We start from the raw sequence: 24,626 nt of genomic DNA, 5'->3' as shown, positions 1-24,626 counted from the left end.
CTTCTCTTCCTGAAGACTTAGATACTCTTCCTATAGATGAGTCTGAATAAATTGTCTTAACAGGATTGTAAATGGAACTCATGAAGTTTATCCTATTATTCCTGTTTTTTCTCTCCAGAATTGAAGATGAATAAATGAAAAAGAAAGCTCACAACCAAGTATTTTATTCATCAGATATTTTCCCATGTATAAATAGAGAATATAAGACTAATTTTTGGTAAAATGGCTTATGTTTACAATTTATCTACTTAACATGTATGTTCTAACTTGTAACATTTAGACATTCTGTTTTAAAAAGACATCACACATTTTCAATGAAGCATTTTGAAACTACTGAATCATCAGTATGTGTAAATTTGCCTTCCTCAAACTGATATACTCAAGTTTCTTACTCCTTATATTAGTTCATCTAGAAATGAATATGATTCACAGAGTATACTTTAAATAATTTTAGTTTTAAAGGTGTTCAACCAGGGGTACATTTTATTTAAAGCTTTTTAATCAACTGTATGGAACTTTTAAGTGCCCAGTAAGAGAGATGCCAGATGCATGAATAGCAAAGAGCAGCTGTCCCTGATGTATTACACTGAGATAAATCAGAATCTGACTTTTCTCCACTTCACTATAGTAATTCTATGAGTAATGATGTTGTTCCCAAAGTCACATTATCAAAGGTTAATCTAATGGCCAAAGCTCTGACCTCATGTACAAAAATTTTATAATTGAATGTTAGGAGAAAATAACACTTTAAATGACAGACTGTTTGACTCTCTGCATTGCATTTTGCATGCTATTTTGAAGTTAGCAAACCAATAATAGGAATAGTGAAATCCATGTTGGCTCCCAAAACAAAATATGATTTTAGTTTATCAAAAATCTATTGGGGGACTTCCCTGGTTGAGAATATACCTTGCAATGCTGGGGACATGGGTTTGATCCCTGGTTGGTCGGGAACTGAGATCCCAGAAGCCTTAGAACAACTAAATCCACACATCACAACTAGAGAGTCCATGCTGCTGCTGCTGCTGCTAAGTCACTTCAGTCGTGTCCGACTCTGTGCGACCCCTAGACGTCAGCCCACCAGGCTCCCCCATCCCTGGGATTCTCCAGGCAAGAACACTGGAGTGGGTTGCTATTTCCTTCTCCAAGGCATGAAAGTGAAAAGTGAAAGTGAAGTCGCTCAGTCATGTCCGACTCTTAGTGACCCCATGGACTGCAGCCTACCAGGCTCCTCCGTCCATGGGATTTTCCAGGCAAGAGTACTGGAGTGGGGTGCCCTTGCCTTAGAGAGAGTCCATGAGCAGCAACTATATATCCCTCCTGCCACAACTAAGACCCGAGGTATCCAAATTAAAAAAAAAAAAAAATCTATTGGAATAAGAGGAAAAGAGACTCTTCTGTCTTAAATGACTGACATGGAGTTTAGTATAATACAGTGGAAGATTCCATATTAATCCCCCTAACCTTCTAATCAGATACATCATGGATGTGTATCTGCTTTGGACACACGTGGTTGCTTTCAGCCTGGTTATAAGAAAAAAGAATGTGTAAATATAAAGCATTACATCTTATGATATATTCTACCCATATGTTTGCCAACTCTAATTGAATCCACAGAAAAATGTTTTTAATTAGTAACTCTTAGCTTCCTACATTTTTCTCATGTCTTTCTCATTAGTATTTAAAGCACTTCCTTGCCTTAGGTACAAATATCTTTAAATATTTGTGTGAAATCTTTTCTTTTGGAAACTTTAACTAAAATGATTTTTGTCAAGCTGGTAGGTTTGACACTGTGTCTCTGGACCCCAAAGACTTTCTCAGCTTGAATTTGTATAGCAGCCTACAGTTGGTTCTGCTCAAATTCCTTTCTTTTTCTCTTCTCCAAGCCCTCACCCGATCCCATGCTCACTTTGCTTTTCACTGCCAGTTATTACCTAACTTTAGGAATATGAAATACAGAAAAGCAAAGATGAATTTTAAAAATTTGAGGACAGGGAAGAAATTAAATGACAAAAGAATGGAAACTGTTGGAGAAAAATGATCCTCCTTGAGTTATTTTATAATAATAAAAACTTGTTTATGCTTCCCTGTACCTAAAATACAAAAACTACCCAAAGTCAAGTATCAGAAGTAAGTAACACATATATTAATCTTATGTAGCACTGACAAAAATAGACACGTTCCCCTAATATGATATAAATGTGTACCTGGTAAAAGACTAAAAAATGCTAAGTGATAATGAGGTCACTAAATGGTTCAGTCTTCTGCAAACTGGGGTCTGATTATCTACCTGTAAAGACATTTGAATTTATCCTCAACAATTCAACTACTCCTAAAAACACAAATATGGGAGCTCTATTGTACATGGCCACTGTCAAGTTGATTTTCATTTAAGGACACATATAACATTCTATCCAATTTACAAGGCATACAGGAAAGAGTTAACAAGTAGGCCTGAGTCTGCAATCTTTAGAAGGGCCCAGCTTGCAAGCTGGATTAGAGTCTGGGAATTTAAATAAATTCTAAACAGCTCCCTGTCTTGATACAGTTCAGTTCAGTTCAGTTCAGTCACTCAGTCGTGTCCGACTCTTTGCAACCTCATGAACCACAGCCCGCCAGGCCTCCCTGTCCATCACCAACTCCCGGAGTTTGCCCAAACCCATATACATTGTCGGTGATGCCATCCAACCATCTTATCCTCTGTTGTCCCCTTCTCCTCCTGCCCTCAATCTTTCCCAGCATCAGGGTCTTTTCAAATAAGTCAGCTCTCCGCATCAGGTGGCCAAAGTATTGGGAGTTTCAGCTTCAATATCAGTCCCTCCAATGAACACCCAGGACTAATCTCCTTTAGGATGGACTGGTTGGATATCCTTGCAGTCCAAGGGACTCTCAAGTCTTCTTCAACACCACAGTTCAAAGGCATCAATTCTTCAGCACTCAGCTTTCTTTATAGTCCAACTCTCACATCCATACATGACTATTGGAAAAACCATAGCCTTGACTAGACAGACCTTTGTTGGCAAAGTAATGTCTCTGCTTTTTAATATGCTGTCTAGGTTGGTCATAGCTTTCCTTCCAAGGAGCAAGCGTCTTTTAATTTCATGGCTGCAGTCACCATCTGCAGTGATTTTAGAGCCCAGAGAAATAAAGTCAGCCACTGTTTCCACTGTTCCCCCATCTATTTCCCATGAAGTGATGGGACCAGATGCCATGATCTTAGTTTTCTGAATGTTGAGCTTTAAGCCAACTTTTTCACTCTCCTCTTTCACTTTCATCAAGAGGCTCTTTAATTTTTCTTCACTTTCTGCCATAAGGGTGGTATCATCTGCATTTCTGAGGTTATTGATATTTCTTCTGGCAATCTTGATTCCAGCTTTTGCTTCATTCAGCCCAGTGTTTCTCATGATGTACTCTGCATGCAAGTTAAATAAGCAGGGAGACAATATACAGCCTTGTTCTCCTTTTCCTATTTGGAATCAGTCTGTTGTTCCATGTCCAGTTCTAACTGTTGCTTCCTGACCTGCATACAGGTTTGTCAAGAGGCAGGTCAGGTGGTCTGGTATTCCCATCTCTTTCAGAATTTTCCACAGCTTATTGTGATCCACACAGTCAAAGGCTTTGGCATAGTCAATAAAGCAGAAATAGATGTTTTTCTGGAACTCTCTTGCTTTTTCAATGATCCAGTGGATGTTGGCAATTTGATCTCTGGTTCCTCTGCCTTTTCTAAAACCTGCTTGATACAAAGTTTCCTTAAATGGTAGAGTGATTCACTGTGCCTTTTTGATTGCTTATACAATCACATAGTTCATGCTGCACATTTAATTTCCACCTAGGAGCCTAGAATTTCAACACATACTAAAAACAAGTTGCCCATATGATCTCTCTCTAATTAAAAACTTTGGAATTGAGTGATAAACCTTCCTCCTAGACAACATTTAACGCTTGTTGTCAAACTTGTCCCTGAAGGAATTAAGCATGTCCTGTGAGACTCCACTGGGCCAGGACTCTTGGAACCCTGTGCCGATTTCCTGCAGATTTTACTCCATGTGCCTTTCTATTTGCTGATTTTGCTTAGGATCCCATTGCTATAATAAAACTAGCTGTGAATACACTCTATGCTGGTCTTCCCAACTGGCTCAGTGGTAAAGAATCTACCTGCAATGCAGGAAACGCGGGTTTGATCCCTCGGTTTGGAAGACCCCCTGGTATAGGAAATGGCAGCCTCACTCCAGTATTCTTGCCCGGAAAGATCCCATGGACAGAGGGAGCCTGGCAGGCTACAGTCCACAGAGTCGCAAAAAGTCAGACACCGCTGAGTGACTTAGCACACACACACAATATGCTGAGTCCTGTGAGTCTTTCTAATAAACCACCAAACTTGGGAGTATTACCAGGGCCCCCTGACACCCAGTGATTTTTGTCTTTCTTAAGATATATAGATTTTAAATAAATATTTATTGAATAAATACTATGTGACTTGAATTATGCTATGTGAAACCAAGATAAGTAACCCAGACCTATTTTAAGAAATTCAGTTTTGTGGCTATGTCTCCGTACAGAAGTATATAAAAAGAATATCCAATTAACTGAGTCAAAGCAGAATAAGGAAGATAACAGTAAGCTCTTTTCAATGCAACTTTTGAAGATGTAGACATTTCATCTTATTCAAATATCAGGAAAACTCAAGGCATGTTAGTTAGAGCAAGTAGATTTTGACAGGTTATGATATTTGAAGGTAAGAGAAAGAGGAGTTTTGAAGGATTTCCTTTGAAATTTTGCAAGTGGATAGAAAGTATGGTAAAGAAATGAATAATATAGAATACATCAAGGAAATATGACATAATAATTTTTACTTGTAGCACAAAGTGGAATTTTCAAATGCTCTTGATTAGAATCCTAATAATTTGAATGTCTGATTTGTAACTCATTTATATTACTGGAGTGTGTAACCATTCCCTTTCTGCAGGGGATCTTCCTGACCCAGAGATCAAACCTGGGTTTCCTGCATTGCAGGCAGATTCTTTACCATCTGAGCCACCAGGGAAGCCCTTTTAAGCAAAACTTATGGGTCACTGTGTGTGTGTGTGTGTGTGTGTGTATTTGCTCAGTTGTGTCTGATTCCTTGCAACCCCATGGACTACAGCCCACCAGGCTAGAATACTAGAGTGGGTTGCCATTTCCTTCCCCAGGAGATCTTCCTGACTCAAGGATCAAACCCACATCTCCTGCATCTTATATTGGTAGGTGGATTCTTTGCCACTGAGCCATCAGAGAAGCCCACGGGTCCTTATAGAAAGTCCACCAAAATTCCATGGAATTTTAAAGGCATCTCTCTAAAGCTCTCTTAAGCTTATATTCTCTTGATTTTTAATCATGTTTTTCTTTTTTGCCTCTTCTTTGTTTAGGTCCATCATGAGTGAGGAATGGGATTCAAACTCTACAGAAAACGGGCATTACATTTGGAGTAATGATACAACACATGATCTGTACTCAGATATCAATATCACCTATGTGAACTACTATCTTCACCAGCCGCAAGTGGCAGCGATTTTCATTATTTCCTACTTTTTGATCTTCTTCCTATGCATGGTGGGAAATACAGTGGTTTGCTTCATTGTAATGAGGAACAAACATATGCACACAGTCACTAATCTCTTCATCTTGAACCTGGCCATAAGTGATCTACTAGTTGGTATATTCTGTATGCCTATCACACTGCTGGACAATATTATAGCAGGTATGTTGATCCACTCCAGTATTCTTGCCTGGAAAATCCCATGGATGGAGGAGCATGGGGGTTGGGGGGGGCTACAGTCTATGGGGTCACAAACGGTTGGACACGACTGAGTGACTTCACTTATGTTGATTTGTGTACAGCACAAAGATAATATGAAAAAAATATTTGTCCCATATCCCTGCAGCCATGGTGTGGTCATCCATTCATTTCAAACATTTACGGAGTTCCAAGAACTTCGCCAAGTAGCTGTCCTCTTGAGGCCTACATTATAAAGGAGGATAAAAAACAACAAATAAAAAGCTATATAAACAGTCAGAGAATAAAAAGAATTATGGGGAAAAGTAAAGCAAGTGACAGAGATGAGGTGTGGGGTTCACTGAAGGTCATCCATGAATGATGACACTTCTTACTGAAGACTTTGAATTTCCTTGGCAGTTCTGAGCACATATTGTATGGTAGGAATGTCATTGAGACTATTATGGATTGTAAAGCTCAAAGTGTGGTTTCCATTAAAACGTCTTCAATCTAACGTAAATAGATATTTAGACCCTCTTGTGGTTAGCTGGGCTTCCCTGGTGGTTGGGAGATTTCCAACAGTTTTTGATGGAAGGCAAACGCAGGACCAACAATAAGTCACAGAGTGGTAGTTTCATTCATGGAGTAGTAATTTACATGTGCAACATAAACAATGGTTCAGGTGCTACCCTAGAGGACTTCTGGGTCCGTATTACCACTTCTTAACACAACATTATGGCCTTCCCTGGTGGCTCAGCTGGTAAAGAATCCACCTGTAATCAGTCCCTGGGTTGGGAAGATTCCCCTGGAGGAGGACATGGCAACCCACTCTAGTTTTCTTGTCTGGAAAATCCCCATGGACAGAAGAGCCTGGCGGGCTGCAGTCCATGGGGTCTCAAAGAGTTGGACACACCTGAGCGACCAAGCACAGAATATCACATTATACACCCCAGAAGTATAGGAACGGTGTATCTACACCTCCCGGTAGAGTTTTGGTACATAGTACCTGATTAATAAATATTTGTTGTATTAACTAATGAATAGCACTCAAGATACTCATATTCCAAATCTGTATAAGAAAATATAAAAAGTATTTAGATCAAACAAGCCATATCATGGGGCTACTGTGGTGGCTTGGGAGTAAAGAATTTGCCTGCAATGCAGGAGATGCAGAGATGTGGGTTCAATCCCTGGGTCGGAAAGATTCCCTGAAGGAGAAAGTAGCAACCCACCCCAGTAATCTTGCCCGGAAAGAAAACTGATGTTGAGTGACATAAAAGGGAAAGAACTATGGTGTGGTTTGTTGTTAACTGCTGTTTAGTCAGACACAACTGAGCAACTAAACATCAATAACAAAAGTCATATCGCAGTTTTTTTTCCATTATGGCATTCAACATAGGTTTACTGAAAAATAGGAGAGTTCTCTTAAGAATTTATTTCTGTTTCTTTCCTTTCTCTGAAGTGGGAGTCAGGGAATGTTTAGAGTGGCTATTCTGTCATAATACACCACATAAATTCTGTGCTTCTGTGATGCTTGTCATTTAAAAGCAATATTTATTAATGATGTACATTTTTAATATGTGCTAGACAAAAAGAGTTGGTAAAAATTGTTGTCTCAATAAACTAAAGAAATGATCTCAATATGTCCTCCATAAATATCTATAATTAAATTACTAGTTAAGTTTTTTTCATATACAGTACCCTTCCCTACCCCTGGTTCCTATTCCCAGGAGGCAACCACATTCAGCATTTTTGCCTTTATTTTTGGTAATTACTATCATATTTCTGAATAACATGTCTTTATTCTAATATATTATCCAACTGCAGATGATGCAATTTAGTTCTCATTATCCTCTTCTACCCCAAGAGACAGTTGCCCTCACCAAACTCCACTGAACTGACAGCACTAGGACAGAAGAATATAAATCCATAGAAGCTGTCTGAATGTGAAATTGGAAAAACAACATGACTGGTTGAAATTAGGTATAAATGCCAACAGACACATTTATACAGAGCCACAAATATACATTCATTTTTTACCTCCCTCATTCTCTCAATATGAGCATATCATATTGTTTTTTGTTAAATCAATATTTAGGGTATGCATTCCTATTATTATATGTATCTTACCCCTGCTGAACCATGCAGAGTACTATGATAGCAACCTTTGCTCTTATACAATGTTTTTTGGTTTCCTGGATTTAATAAGAACATCATATGTTGGTTTGTTTAATGTTTTGAGTACAGCTATCAATAATGAATTCTCAGATTTTCTTCCAGGAGAGTTAAGTTTCTTGCCAATACCTTCAAACATATAAAAACACATCAAAAAGATGTAAATGAGGTGAATAATAAAGCTTCCAAAAGCCTGTTGTGGAGATTAGATATGTTAATAGATGCAAAATATTTATTAGAGCATATATAATGTTGAAACTACTGTATATTATTAATATTATTTATTTATTTATTTATATTTAATTATATTTATAATTAATTATATTTAATTAATTATTAACATTATTAATATACTGAAAAACAAAACTCTGAATATATTAATGAAAATAATGGGAAACATTGATTGTTCCCTGGATCTTTTAGGAAACAGTTACATGCATCTAATTTCATGTCTTTCTCTTCGAAATTTCAGTGAAATTAAAATATACATGTATGATCTCTCCAAAGACTGACTGTTCCATTTCCCTTTCAGGATGGCCTTTTGGAAGTACAATGTGCAAGATCAGTGGCTTGGTCCAGGGAATATCCGTCGCAGCTTCCGTCTTTACTTTAGTTGCAATAGCAGTGGATAGGTAGGTCAACACCAAACTCTGAATCCCGAAAATTGAGCATGTCTGCAACTAATCTACATAACCAGTGAAAAATGTGTAATCTACTACATTTGGGCATATCTGCTTAAAATTGGATTCCTTATATGTATATATAAGGAATATATTATGTATATGTATATAATATATATACATATGCATACTATATATGTGTGTGTGTGTATATATGTTTATGTATTATATATACATAAATTGTAGCCACAATATGTATCCCCTTATATATATGTATATATATATAGAGAGAGAGAGTGCATGCATGTGCATGCTCAATCACTCGGTCATTTCCAACTCTTTGCAACCACATAGACTGTGGCTTGCCAGGTTCCTCTGTCCATGGAATTTTCTAGGCAAGCATACTGGAGTGGGTTGCCATTTCCTACTCCAGGAGATCTTCCTGAGCTAGGGATCGAACCCATGTCTCCTGCATTGGCAGGAGCATTCTTTACCACTGCACCACCTGATAAACCATACACACACACACACACACACACACACACACACACAGAGTTCAGTAATAAAATAAAACCAATAAAGTTTCATATTTTAAAATTAAATAATTAGAGATGATGCAGGTCTTAGTTTGGCCTGCTATAACAAGGTATAATATATTATTTGATGAATGAATAAATGAAAAAATAATACTTGAAGTTTCCATAATTGGTTTACAAAAAGAGCAAAAATACCTAGAATAGCACCCATGAAGTTATCCATAATTTAAGGGTGAGTAAATGGGAGAATTCACTGATTAGAAGACTAGATGAAAACTTGGAGGTTAAGACAGAAGACCTATCACTTCATGGCAAATAGATGGGGACAAATTGGAAACAGTGGCAGATTTTATTTTCTTGGACTCCAAAATCACTGTGGATGGTGACCACAGCCACGAAATGAAAAGATATTTGCTTTCTGGAAGCTACGAGGGAACCCCCATGACAAACTTATACAGTGTATTAACAAGCAGAGACATCACTTTGCGGACAAAATCCATATGGTCCAAGCTACGGTTTTTCCAGTAGTCCTCTAGGGATGTTAGAGTTGGACCATGAAGAAGCCTGAGAGCCGAAGAATTGATGCTTTTGAACTGTGCTGCTGGAGAAGACTCTTGAGAGTTCCTTGGACTGCAAAGAGATCAAGCCAGTCAATCCTAAAGGAAATCAACCCTGAATATTCATTGGAAGGACTGATGCTGAAGCTGAAACTTCAATACTTTGGCCACCTGATGTGAAGAACCGACTCACTGGAAAACATTCTGACACTGGAAATGATTGAGGGCAGGAGGAGAAGGGGGCAACAGAGAATTAGATGGTTGGAGAGCTTCACTGACTCAATGGAGATGAATTTGAGCAAACTCTGGGAGATAGTGGAGGAGAGAGGAGCCTGGCGTGGTGCAGTCCATGGGGTCGCAAAGAGCTGGACATGACTGAGCAACAACAAAAACAACAAGACCTTACATACGCTTGAAGGAGTTGTAAAGAAAGATAAAAGAGCAGTCAAAGCTGAAGCTAACTATTCATTATATAAACATATTAGATAAATTCGTTTGGGTTGCTTCTAAGCCACTTAAAAACTCTGTTTCCTTACCTGCAGATCTGGAAAACAGTAAGTTTCATAACATTTTAGTTTTATAGAGTCATCACAAAAATCCAAGAAAATTCAATAGATGATAATACCCTGAAAAATATGTTATACAGTTGCATAACTGTATGATTATCTTATACTGGAGAAGGAAATGACAACCCACTCCAGTATTCTTGCCTGGAAAATTCCATGGAAAAAGGAGCCTGGCAGGCTATAGTTCCTGGGGTCACAAAGAGTCAGACACAACTGAATGACTGAGCACATGGTTATCTTATAACAAACATAATGCATATCAATAATAACATTAAGAATCACAAGGACAAAAATTAATAGCAGTAAAATGAACCGGGGTTACTCTTCATATTGATGTTGAATTTTCAGGCTCCTTAGAAGATATAGAACACCAGGAAGGTGTATAAACAGAACTCATAATTGGAAACTCTCAGACCCTTACAGCCACCAAAACACTTGGTGGCTCAAAACAGCAGTGTTTTAGTCCTTCCCACAGCTCTGTAGATTGGCTGGGTGCCTCTGTCTAGTTCTCCTACTCTATGTCTTATAGCTAAAATCACTCAGGCTTCCACTTATACCATGCTTGCTAATGTTCAACTAACTGGCCAAAGCAAATTGCCTGTCCAAGCACACAGATCATGTGGGAGGGGACCACAGAAGGGCATGAAGGAGGGTATAAGAATATGGGCTCTGGCGCCAAAGCACATGTGCAACAATCACGTGTGATTATGGGCAAGAATTTTTACCTTTTCTAAGCCTTTTCCCCATAAAAGGCTTAAAGACACAATCCATGCAAACCAATGGAAAGGACCCTAGAACAGAATATTAAATGTTCAATATGGGCTGGTTAACACTAACATTTTTATTATATCTTTAAAAATGTTATTGGAGTAGAGTTGATTTACAATGTTCTGCTAATTTCTGCTATACACCAAAGTGATCAGTTGTAAATACATATACACACATCCAGGCTTTTTTTTCTAAAGGTTTATTGTATTTATTTACTTAATTTACTTTTTAGCTGTGCTGGGTCTTCGTAGCTGTGAATAGGCTTTTCTCTAATTGCAGCGAGTGGGGCGACTCTTTGTCATCGTTCACAGGCTTCTCGCTGCAGCAGCTTCTCTTGTTGCAGAGCCCAGGATCTAGGTGCGCAGGCTTTAGTAGCTGCGGCATGCGGGTTCTGCAGTTGTGGTCCACAGGCTCTGGAGTGCTGGCTCAGTAGTTGTGATGCACCAGCTCAGCCACTCTGCGGCATGTGGGATCCTCCCGGACCAGAAATCAAACCAGTGTCCCTTGCATTGCAAGATGGATTCCTAATCCCTGGACCACCAGGGAAGCCTGAGTACTTTTACTATTAATAGTGTCTGATATACTCCACTTATTCATATTTTGAGTTGAAATTAATCTCATATATTAATTACAGAAAATGCCTCTCTCCTGATTCTCACTTCCTACGTTTTTAGGGAGAACATGGATGGAAGACTGTAATTACTTAAATTGAATTACTGACTCAGCCAGACGTTATGAGGCAGCCCTTCACTGATATTTGCCTTTAATTACAGGTTCCGGTGTGTTATCTACCCTTTTAAACCAAAGCTCACTATCAAGACAGCGTCTGTCATCATTATGATTGTCTGGGTCCTGGCCATTGCCATCATGTCCCCGTCTGCAGTCATGTTACACGTACGGGAAGAAAAAAATTACCGAGTGAGATTCAACTCCCAGGAGAAAACCAGCCCAGTCTACTGGTGCCGGGAAGACTGGCCAAGTCAGGAAATGAGGAGGATCTATACCACAGTGCTGTTTGCCAATATCTACCTGGCTCCCCTGTCCCTCATTGTCGTCATGTATGGAAGGATTGGAATTTCACTGTTCAAGAGGAAGGTGCCCCACACAGGCAAACAGAACCAGGAGCAGTGGCAGGTGGTATCCAAGAAGAAGCAGAAGGTCATTAAGATGCTTCTGACCGTGGCCCTGCTTTTCATTCTCTCCTGGTTGCCCCTGTGGACCCTGATGATGCTCTCGGATTATGTTGATCTGTCTCCAAATGAACTGCAGGTCATCAACATCTACATCTACCCTTTTGCACACTGGCTGGCCTTCTGCAACAGCAGCGTCAACCCCATCATTTATGGTTTCTTCAATGAAAATTTTCGTCGTGGTTTCCAAGATGCTTTTCATCTCCAGCTTTGCCAAAAAAGAGCAAAGTCCAAGGAAGCCTACACTCTGAGAGCTAAAAACACTATGGTCATCAACACATCTCATCTGTCAGCGCAGGAATCGACAATTAAAAACCCACATGAGGAAATTGTGCTTTGTAGGATAAGTGCTGAAAAGCCCTTACAGGAATTAATGATGGAAGAATTAGGAGAAATTACCAGTAGCAATGAGATGTAAAAAGAGCTGGTGTGATTATTTTAACTCTGCTGTGTGATATATGTTGAAATATTGTTGATTTCTTTGGCTTCGTACTTCAGTTCTATGAATGTTAGAAACCCTCTCTGGGAAAAAAGTAAACAAAATGAACCTCCTGTTCATAATCAATCTTACTGTATTTAAAATATATACAGAAACTTATACACAAATTGGCATGGATAAATCTATTTTCTAGGACCAGTTTTCAAAGCCTGATCTTTTCCAACTTTGCTATTTAAGTATAAGTCAAGCAAGTGTTTTATGTGTATATATATATGCAACACACATACACACACTTTCATCAAATGGGGATAAATGGGCAGTTCTTTGCATGAGAGCACGTTTTGCAAATTCTCCTTTTGCTTTTGAATTGGAAATTTTAGACTACAGAACTATTTATCTGTGTGTGCTTTTAAAATGTACTCAGCTTTCTTAGAAATAAGAACCACAATAGCAAATAAAGGAACATTGTGTTTCTTTGTATTTAAAGGTTGACTTTTTCCTTTTAAAAAGTACAGAGTTGGTAACTATTGCTCCAAATGAGTTATTGTTGGGTTTTACTACTTTTGTAAATGAATTTAAACCCTAACTGAACCCACGTTTCTTGTAAAGATGATTCAGGATCCCAAGTTGACCTCCTTTCTAATAGAATCTCTAACATAAAAAAGTCAATCTTGTAATAAAGAAGCAATTGTCAGAGGAAAGCAGCTCTCTTTTGAAGGGCTTGATCAGAGATGTTCAGCAGTCATCGTAAGACTCCCAGAAAGTTTGAACTGATTATTCCAGATTTCTTACTGGGCAGAACATTTAAATCTAGAAGTCCTACTGGATTAGCAAATTAATACTGCTACTAAGAGAATGGTGAACCCCTGGATTCTGCCTGGTTAGGATTATATAGTGACAATAGTCATAAAAGCTGGCTTTTATTCTGGGGTGGGATAGTCCCTAGAAAATTGGGAATTATAAAATAACAAATAGTTTTGCAAATAAAAATAAATCTCTGGGCTTGGACCTATCACGTTTTCTCAGGCTGTAATATGGTTCGAAGTAAAAGCTTTCCAACACTATAGGCCTTTGAGAAAATAATTGTTTCAATTGGGTTTATGCTATGTGATATTTAAATCTGTATGTGTTACATATTTCCAAAACCTTTTTTGAATTTCATTATTTCTTCTATATCATGTCATCTATGTGTTATGAAGAACTTATTTGGGACTTCCTCAATAACCAGTTTTCTGATTATAAAATAATAAAAATTACATTATGAAATATAAAAACAGTTATTATCAAAACAACACCTGTTACTAGTAGAGTTTTCATGAAAAACAGAATGGAACAAAAATTGCATGTAATTCCTCTTCAAGGGAAAAATAAAACAGTGAAAACACTATGTGGATAAGCATCCTGTATGTACGTCTTTGCCAAGATTGATTATTCAGGAATGATTATTTTACCATTGTCTACCTTACAATATCATTAATACATATTAAATTTCTACAATTGTGGTACTTTAATGGTGAAAAATCATTTAAATTTGTGGTTTTGATTATATTGTTCCATGTTTCTTATTATTTTGTATTTATTCCTCTTCCCATTCATTGGCCATTTTCCCACTGTAGTTTTGTGGTTGTCTTTTATCTATTACTATGCACTTTGGGGGGCTTCCCTTGTAGCTCAGTTGGTAAAGAATCTGCCTGCAATGCAGGAGACCTGGGTTTGATCCCTGGGTTGGGAAGATCCCCTGGAGAAGGAAATGGCAACCCACTCCAGTATTCTTGACTGGAGAATCCCATGGACAGAGGAACCTGACGGGCTACAGTCCATGGGGTTGCAAGAGTTGGACACGACTTAGCGACTAAATCACCACCAGGCACTTTTTGTATCAACCATCAATAATAGGCAGACTTGGTCTTTTAAAAAAAACAAACAAACATAAAAATGGTGTCTTTTCTCAACTTAAAAGCCATTAATCATTTCTTTTCAAATTAGGGGGGAAAAAACCCACCAACAACAAACTCCTTATCAGGACTTACACACCTTTAGTTTTCTGCCCTCTGTCCACCTCTTAATCTTGTCTCATACCCTACACTCCTCATTCGCACTACCGGGGCTTGGGTTGTTGCATTAGTCACTCATTTGTGTCCAACTCTGTGTGACCTCATGCACTATAGCCCACCAGGCAACTCTGTCCATGGGATTCTCCAGGCAAGAATACTGAAGTGGGTAGCCATTCCCTTCTCCAGGAGATCATCCCATCCCAGGGATCAAACCCAGTTCTCCTGAATTTCAGGCAGATTCTTTATTGACTAAGCCACCAGGGAAGCGCCCTCCCTGCCCGTATGTTTCTCTGTCTTTACCAAGTTCTTTAATGCTTCTAGATTGCACCTGTTTCCTTCCTGCTAGAAACATTCTTCCCATTGGCTTCCATGGGTTCTCTCATCCTTTAGGACTCAAACTAAACCTCACCTGAGCCCTGTTTATTCCTTCAGAGTAATTCTCATTATCTGTAATTATCTTCGGAATTCTTTTATTTACTTGTTTATTATCTATATTCTCTACCAAAAGGTACACTCTATAAGGGCAAGAATTCTGTCTTGTATATCACTGTGTTTCCATTGCCTGACCAAGTGTTTGGCACATAATGGATGAATAATAAATATTTATTGAACAAATTAATTAATTGCAAATATTTTCCAGTTAAAATTTGCATTCTAATTTACCTATGATTATTATATTTTATTTTTAGATAATGAGAAAAATTCAGAATATAATAGAAACATTGGATAATGTAGAAAAACATGTGAAGTAAAATGATTTCTTATCTGGTTACCTAGTGGTAGCCATTCTTGCTATCATTTGGGGGCATATTTACATGCTTTCTTTAATAAAGTTATGATTCTGGGACATGTACTTTATAACTTCTTATTCATTTAGTATATTAAGAACACATGTCCATGTTGTTTAATATTCTTCAAATATCCATTCCTTAATTTACTAAATTTCCTCTCTGAGGCTGAAAATATAAGCTATTTCCTAAATCTATAAAATGATGCAGTTATGTGTACCTTGTATAATACTGGGCATATTTATAATTATCTTAGAGTAGGCATATAACAATGCAACTGCATGGCCAAATGCAGGTACATTTGATAATGTTTTAATACACATTGTCAAGTATTTCTTAAATAGGCTTTAATATTTCATACTTTCCTTAGTGGTATAACTCAGCTATCCAGAAAGCCTACCCCACTCCAGTATTCTTGAGCTTCCCTGTGGCTCAGCTGGTAAAGAATCTGCCTGCAATTATCTTGCAGACCTGGGTTCGATCTCTGGGTTGGGAAGATCCCCTGGAGAGGGGAAAGGCTACCCACTCCAGTATTCTGGTCTGGAAAATTCCATGGACTCTACAGTCCATGGGGTCACAGAATCAGACATGACTGAGTGACTTTCACTTTCACTTTCACTTTAGTGGTGTAACAGGGTTTGCTCACTCACACACTTATAAATATGGCATATTCCATAGAACAAAATTGTCTTGTCAGTTTGGTAAGAGAGAACTTGTATACCTATGTTTGTTTCATTTCACTGTTATGCAGCCAGACATTAAAATAATCTTCATTTAATTTGATTCATTTGTATTCACTTATCTGCACTTGTATTTGTAGCAGAAGAAAACATTTCCCTTCTCTTTTTAGTTCGTTGGCTGATCTATAATTAAATTGACATAAGACAGTACAGAAGGGAAACAAATGTAATTACATATGTGTGGGAGCTCCATGATGACATGAGAGGCTCCCGGAGAATCGGGCAACTGAGGCTTTTATGCCATCCTGGACTAAGGAGAAGAAGGGTAGGGGATGGAACGTCAAAGGAGAGGAAGATAATTCACAGGAAAATGGAAAGAGAAAATGTTTGTTAAAGAATTGTTTGTCACATCATGCAAAGTCTTTTTTATGTAAAATATATATATATATATATATCAGTTCAGTTCAGTTCAGTTGCTCAGTTGTGTCCAACTCTTTGCAACCCCATGAACTGCAGCACGCCAGGCCTCCCTGTCTATCACCAACTCCCAGAGTTTACTCAAACTCACGTTCATTGAATCGGCGATGCCATCCAACCATCTCATCCTCTGTTGTTCCCTTATATATATATGTGTTTACAATAGCCCTTTTCCTGGTAGGCTCCAGTCTAAATTATTTTAGGCAGTTAAGGGAGAGATAAAAAATTCTTCTTGAGTCTGTTGGGCCTTTATCATGTTCAGCTTGAAATAACCCACCTGCCACAATGGAATATTCTGGGATGGCCTCCTCTGAAGCCCATCATATTCACTTGTATCTCTTTCTTAGTCAATTCCCTCTTCCTATTCTTTGCTTCCTTTTTGGTTAGATTATTTGATTTTTTTCTCAACAGTGTATAAAAGTGCTCCCTAAGTCAGGGTATTAATCTTTGACTATCAGACATGTTTCAAACATTTTTTCTATTTGATGTGTGACTATGTATGTGTATATGCATAGATATGAGGATAAAGTTTAAGCCACTATGACAGGATCCTGAAATACACTGGATTCTTAAAGGATATAGATGTTAATTTTGTGCTTGATGTTAGCAGTCCAGCTCAATGGGGACCTTATTACCACATAGTAGCAATTTTATAGATGAGGAACTGACTTCACAGAGGTAGAGGAGTTGTTCAGTGTTGCATAACAAGTGACTCATGGAGCCAAATTCTAACCCATTTCAGCATTTAATGAATATTTATTATGTGGCAGGCACTACATTAAACTCTTTACAGGAATCATCTCATTGAATCCCTATATACTAGGAAGTAAGTTTTAATATTCACCTTTTCAAACAGACACAAAGACTGAAGCTTTCAAATATTAACATAGGGAATATTTAAGAATATTTATTCAGGATTCAGATTGTCTAGGGTTGCATCTTGGCTCTGCCATCTAGATATCAGTTCCTAAAATTCTCAATAACTCAGTTTCCTCAACTGTAAAATGGACATAATAATAGAATCATTTGGAAATTTAATGCAATACCATATGTAAATAGATTAGAACTATACCTAGTATTCTTCCATTTATTAAGAGGAAACACAGTTTGTATCTGCCTAATGTCTGTAATCAATTTTTAAGAGGCTTATTCCTACTTAGGTAAAACTCAGAGGTTAAAGATAACTGTTCTAAACTGGCTGCTTTGATAATAACCATAAAAAACAAACAATATAAAAACTCAATCTTTTATTGCAACTTATGTACTAGAAAATAAATATAATATGCATCATGATTCTCTACTTTGTTGCTTTCTTATATATTTCTAACTAGCTTTCTTTTTCAAGCAGTATTTTTTTTCAAAAAGATATTTACCTCATCACAAAATGAATTATCCTATACGTATGTCTTCCAAAGATGTTTCCATGTAAACAGATAGTTCTCAAGTATACATGTTCACAAACAGTGGGGAAATAATGGAATGGTACTGCAGAATAACAAAATTATGAATGAACACAATGTAAAAGTAAAAGCCTAGTGGGCTACAGTCCATGGAGTTGCAAAAGAGTCGGATACAACTTAGCGACTAAACAACAATAATAACAACAGTATTTTCTATTCAAATTCCATGTATAAGATTATAACCCAGATATAACTAGGACCTTATAGTTATATACTGATTACAACATTGTATTGTTCTTGTTTTATTTCAACCTTGGGGCAGGATTCAACACTTTTCTTCACTTCCTAAAATAAATCCTCACAATAACTGCAAAATATATACCAGTCACATTTCACATCAGAAAAATAAAGCCCAGAGAGATCAAATAAGGTTACTCAACAAACAAATTTGAAACTGGTATTTAAATTCAGGAGTGCTGAATGCCAAAACCCATAAAATAATTGGTTTAAAAAAAAGTATTTTATGAATTCTTGTTTGCAAACAAATCTTAAGTAAAAATGGCATTTGCTTTTTCAAGGCAGCTCGATGTAGATAAAAAGCACAAACTGGAATCTGAGGCAGTGGAATTTTAACTCTGCAACTTGCTAGCTGCGTAACTATAGGAAATTTACTAAGATATTCTAAGGACCCACTTCCCTTATGGATGAAAAAGAACATATTTATCACATTATTTATAGAAAGTAGTACAGTGTTTGATATATATGGGAATTTGTGGCCTTTATCAGTTTAAGTAGCAAATAATTTCAAGATATTTGATTTTGTATGTGTGTAAGGCTGTAACAACTTAAGCCCAGAGACCTGAGACAATAGTAAAAAGATAATTCATCAAGTTTATCAATACTGAAAAGCCTTAAGTAGACTTACTTGAAATAAGTAAATGCTTTTCCATCTTAAGTACTTAAAATCAGCCACATTCATCATCTTGTAACTTTCAAAGAAATGTTACATTTTTATATTTATGAAATATCAGTTCTTCAAAGAAAATGATGCTTTGTAGGTTCAGATGAGTTGGACTGAGTGTATTGCACCCATTGTCAAGGTACAGCTCATGAGCTTTAGGCAGTAAATAGAATATGTGTTGCTGTTGTTTAGTTGCTGAGTCTAGTCTGCCAGGCTCCTCTGTCCATGGGGTTTTCCAAGCAAGAATTTTGGAGTGAGTTGCCATTTCCTTCCCCAGGGAATATGGACTTCCCTGGTGGCTCAGAGGTAAAGAATCTGCCTGCAATACGGGAGACTTGGGTTTGATCCATGGGTCAGGAAGATCCCCTGGAGAAGGAAAAGCAACCCACTCCATTATTCTTGCCCAGAAAATTCCATGGATGGAGCTACAGTTTGCGGGATCCCAAAGAGTCAGACACAACTGAGAGACGAACTCTTTTCTTTTTCTCCAAGGAGTCTTCCCCAGCCAGGGATCAAATCCGTGTCTCCCGCATTGGCAGGCAGATTCTTTACCCTTGAGCCACCAGGGAAGCCCTTATGCCAGATAAGTCCTGCCCCAAAGACTATAAACTTTTCTCTGAACAACCTTGAACCCTTTCACACCCCTGTGTTTTTGCTCATGATGTGATCACTTTAACAAACAAACAAAAAATGTTTAAGGAAAATGATAAAGTGTGTTTTTTAAAAAAATTAGAAAACCCAAAGACTAGTCTAGCTTTTCATTATACAGGCAAAATGAGTGGGTCAGAAAATACATTCCATCTGCAGTAACCACATAATTTACCAATTTTACTGCCATTTACTGCTCCCCTGTCTAATGGCAAACTTTCTACTTGTGCATCCTTCTCACTTATTCAAGAGCTTCCCTCCCGTGATTATGCATCATAAATTCCCTATCTCATTCTTTACTGGATCATGTCTTGAGAATCAAAAATACTGTAGTGGGCTTCCCTGGGAGCTCAGTGTTAAGGAATCTGACTGGCAATGCAGGAGACACTGGTTTGATTCCTGATTCAGGAAGATTCCACATGTAGCAGAGCAACTGAGCCGGTGCACCCCAACTACTGATCCTGTGCTCCAGAGCCTGGGGGCTGCAACTGTTGAGCCCATGTGCCTTGACTACTGAAGTCTAAGCACCCTGGAGTCTGGGCCCTGGCACAAGAGAAGCCACTGCAATGAGAAGCCCCAGCACCACAACTAGAAAATAGCCTTCTCTCTCTGCAACTAGAGAGAAAGCCTGGGCAGCAATGAAGACCTAGTGCAGCCAAAAATAAAAATAAATAAATTAAAATTTAATTCAGAAAATACTATAGTATCTGCAATTCTAAAATCAAACACAAAAATTTTCTCCTGAGTGCTCATCTTTTTCCTAGTCTTGCTTCACTTTACAGCAAAATTCACAAGAGGTATTTTTAAAGTCAGTGTCTACTTTCTTTGCCTTTTCATACTGTTCATGGGGTGCTCACACCAAGAAGGCTGGAATGGTCTGCCATTCCTTTCTCCGGTGGGCCACGTTTTGTCGGAACTCTCCACCACGACCCATCTGTCTTGGGTGCTCTGGCAGAGCATGGTTCATCGCTTTATCAGGTTATGCGAGCCCCTTTACCACGACAACGCTGTGATCCATGAAGTTGTCAATTCCAATACTTTGGCCACCTGATGCGGAAAACTGACTCATTGGAAAAGACCCTGATGCTGGGAAAGAGTGAAGGCAAAAGCCAAAGTGGGCAACAGAGAATGAGATAGTTAGATAGTATGACCAATTCAATGGACATGAATTTGAGCAAACTCCAGGAGACAGTGACAGACAGGGACGCCTGGTGTGCTGCAGTCCATGGGGTCGCAAAAAGTCAGACACAACTTAGAGACTGATCAACAACAAAGTACTGTTTTTAGTTATTCTCCATGGAGACCACTTCAATCAATCTCTCGTCTCTTCCACTCCACCGAAAATGCTCTGGTCAAGGTAGCATTGACCGCCCTGGTGCTATCCAGTGGCCATGATAAGGCTACGATCAGGTCTTATTTTACCAGACCACTCGTCAGCATTTTTGCCAACTTATCATTCCTTCCTTCCTTCTGAAAACACTTTCTTCACTTAGCTTTTGAATCATTACTACCAAGGAATTTATCTTCTACCTTACTTACAACATATTCCCATTGTCCTTTCTGGGACCTTTCTCCTGTTGGAGATCAGGAACTCAAATATTTCTGTTGAGACTTAAATTTCATGTGCTGAATGAAAGAAAATTTATTTGCTAGTTAACAGAGTGATATGATGAATGCTGTGGATGATGTGATTAGCAGATGAAGATTTTTTCAGCTTAGTGAAAGTAACAATAAAGGACAAAGGCTCAAATCAGGAAAAAGCCTTTCTAAATTGTTTTAGTGGGGTGCTATTATTAAAATGAAGAGAAATAGTCGAAGGCTGACAGAAAAATCAATAATATTTGGAAACTAATAGGCAGTGGGAGGAAAAAAATAAAATATTTAAACAGTTATATTGATAAACTAATCTGAATATCTTCTCGGCATGGTTTGGAATATTTTTAGAAAATGCTTTATTATTTTAAATACATAAAAGAGTGATCAGGGCAAATAATTTGTAAGGGAAATCCCTTGGTCAATGAGGATTAAAGTAACAAATGTGTTTTGGCATATTGTGGTTTGTGGAAGAAATAAATTGAATTCATTTTTGTGGAAGACAGTGGCTCAGTCGTGTCTGACTCTTTGCAACCCCATGGACTATATCCTGCCAGGCTCCTCTGTCCATGGAATTTTTCAGGCAAGAATACTGAAGTGGGTAGCCTTTCCCTTCTCCAGGGGATCTTCCCAACCCAGGGATGGAACTCAGGTCTCCTGAATTACAGGTGGATTCTTTACCATCTGAGCCCCCAGGGAAGGTCAAGAATACTGGAGTGGGTAGCCTATCCCTTCTCCAGGGGATCTTCCCAACCCAGAAATCGAACCAGGATCTCCTACATCGCAGGCGGATTCTTTACCAGTTGAGATACCAGGGAAGCCCAGAAGACTTTATACATTGGATTAAAAAGGAAAGAGATACACTTTCATAGAACCCCATGTGGCCTTGTTAGGAAAGCAGGGGCATTCGGTATTGTTATTTGTTGTTGTTTAGTTGCTAATTCTGTCCAACTCTTTTGCAACCCCTAGGACTGTAGCCCACCAGGCTCCTCTGTCTATATGGATTTCCCAGGCAAGAATATTGGCGTGGGTTGCCATTTCCTCCTCCAGGGGATATTCCCGACCCAGGAATTGAACCCATGTCTCCTGCATTGACAGGCGGATCCTTTACCACTGAGCCACCAGGCTCCTGCTGTCATTATGTAAACAGGTTTTGGCAGGAAGGAGCTCTCTACAGGAGGCATTTTTCTGCCTTGTCACTAACCTTAAACACTCGCGCCACCCTCCCACCCATGCTGTATTCATCTAGCTCTAGTACACGTTTCATATCTTTTGATCACCCAATTTCTTGCCTAACCTGTTGCTTCTTCTGATCAAAGAAACAGAAATGATGGATAAGTAATTAACAGATGACTAGATCTCTTCCCTAGCCTGCCTTTCAGTAATATCTAGAACAATCTGTGTGAACAAGATAGCACCTAAAGAAAAACGACAAGACATCAACAAGCCTGCCCACAAGCCCGCATGCAGAGGGGAGGTTACTACTCTAACCTTGTCTCAGTGATTACTTGTGTCTCTTTAAAAGGCTTCATGGCCAAGCAGAATCTTCATCATTTTTTTTCATTTCCCCAGACTGCCAGCATTCTGATTAAAAGCAACTAGTCTTTCTAACCACATTGACTTCCCTGGTGGTTCAGTGGTAAAGAAGCCACCTGCCATGTGGGTTTGATCCATGATCCAACAAGATCCCCTGGAGAAGAAAATGGCAACCTACTCCAGGATTCTTACCTGGAGAATCCCATTGACAGAGGAGTCTACAGTCCATGAGGTTGCAAAGAGTTGGACACGACTTAGTGACTAAGAAGCAATCCTTTCTACCAACACACCTCTCTCTCACACACACACCTTTCCTATTGAATTAAATTATGCCTAACAGCTAATTTCAGAACAGAATCTGATAAAATCAGAGAAATAAAAACTTCTCTGTGCCTGTCCTCTCTGGGATGTTTTCTTCAGTGTCCTAATATTCATTGCTATGAAAGATGGAGAATGAGAATTAAATTTCCTATAGAATGAAATTTTTAATTTTTCTAAGGTTAGTTTAAATAAATGTCATAGAACCACAGGATTTCACATAAGAAAAACAACTGATGGATATGAAAAAAATGAAAAATGTGAAAGTGTTAGTCACTCTGTCACGTCCAACTCTTTGTGTCCCCATGGACTCCAGCCCACCAGGATCTTCTGTCCATGGGATTTCCCAGGCAAGAATACTGGAATAATGCAGGTGGACTCTTCCCTGTCTGAGCCACTAGGGAAACCCAATGGATGTGAAGAAACTTGAAATCATGTGCTCAAGGTGATCAAGTCAAAGTTGCTTGGCTGGCCATTGCAGGCTGTCAGCGGACCTCAGTGTGAGGCATCTACAAGAAAAAACAGGGCAACAAAGGAGAGTGTTTTGCTGGGAGCTTTCTGATGAAGGTGAGCAATTTGCAAACTACATCCCAAGAAAGATTATAGAAAAAGAAAAGAGTGAAATAATTGGGCTGCCTCTTGATCAGACCTAGCTCAACATTTAAAATGAAGAGTGACGTACGTCAACGGATACTTGCTGGACTTCTATTCAAGCCCCAAATTTTAACTTTTGTCCTTGAGAATCTAACAAACCACGTGAATACTAATGTCTTAAAGTTTTATAGCCTTATGTCTTATGTCTATAGCATTCCCCCATCCACTTCAGTGGAGTAAAACCTGGATTATTTAACCGCTAAATAATTTCGCAATTAGTTTTCTATTGTTTAACACTCATGCTTGAGAAGCCGAAGTAACATACTACATGAAACAAGAATGTATAATACATTTTTAAAAATTGAAAATATGTTGTGTTTAAAGTATTTGAAGGAATAAATCTGATGATCTTCCTTGTATCTCATAATAACATTGAATTTTAATACAAAACATATTTTGCAAAAAGAAATAAATGTATAACATTACTGAGGACAGGAAGAGGTAGTTAGCATATAAAGTATTTTTGTAAATATATAGAAGATGGTAAACAGAATCACACTGATGGATGAACCACAAAAGAATACAGAACGTACAGAGAGGAAGACTGCAGAGAAGTGAGAAATGTTTTTCCTGAAAAAGAAAGGTTTATAGGTCCTGACAACCCACCCATCATGCTTCATATCCTCTTCTACCTCCAAATACAGAAGCATTTGCCTGCAAGCTAAATGACAGTTACATTATGTATACACTACTGGAACAGAAATACAAACTAAAATATTTTAATTTAAATTTAAATTTTAAATGTGTTGAAATAAGATACTTTAAGATTAACACCCTACAAATTCAAACATAAAATCAGATTTTCTTAAAACTTTCTATTTTACATTGGAGTAAAGCAGATTGACAACGTTGTGATAATTTCAGGCGGACAGCAGAGCGACTCATCCGTACATACACATGTATCTTTCCCCCAC

At 38.2% G+C, this 24,626-nt stretch overlaps 1 protein-coding gene across 2 annotated transcripts in view; it reads left to right on the top strand.

Annotated features, from left to right (window-relative positions):
- NPFFR2 (neuropeptide FF receptor 2) overlaps positions 1–14,825 on the top strand; it is a 75,621-nt gene extending 60,796 nt beyond the window's left edge. For both annotated transcript variants that reach the window (XM_043906517.1, XM_043906515.1), the window contains exons 2-4: positions 5,406–5,737; positions 8,460–8,559; positions 11,748–14,825. In XM_043906517.1, the coding sequence (XP_043762452.1) occupies positions 5,413–5,737; positions 8,460–8,559; positions 11,748–12,582 (1,260 nt within the window). In that variant the 5' untranslated portion in view covers positions 5,406–5,412 and the 3' untranslated portion in view covers positions 12,583–14,825. The remainder of the gene's footprint in view (positions 1–5,405; positions 5,738–8,459; positions 8,560–11,747) is intronic.
- The last annotated feature ends 9,801 nt before the right edge of the window (positions 14,826–24,626 follow it).

Source organism: Cervus elaphus, chromosome 6 (genome assembly GCF_910594005.1).
Source record: "Cervus elaphus chromosome 6, mCerEla1.1, whole genome shotgun sequence".
NCBI lineage: Eukaryota > Metazoa > Chordata > Mammalia > Artiodactyla > Cervidae > Cervus > Cervus elaphus.
The sequence above is the reverse complement of the archived record's forward strand: the minus strand, read 5'-3'. Positions and strand labels throughout refer to the sequence as shown.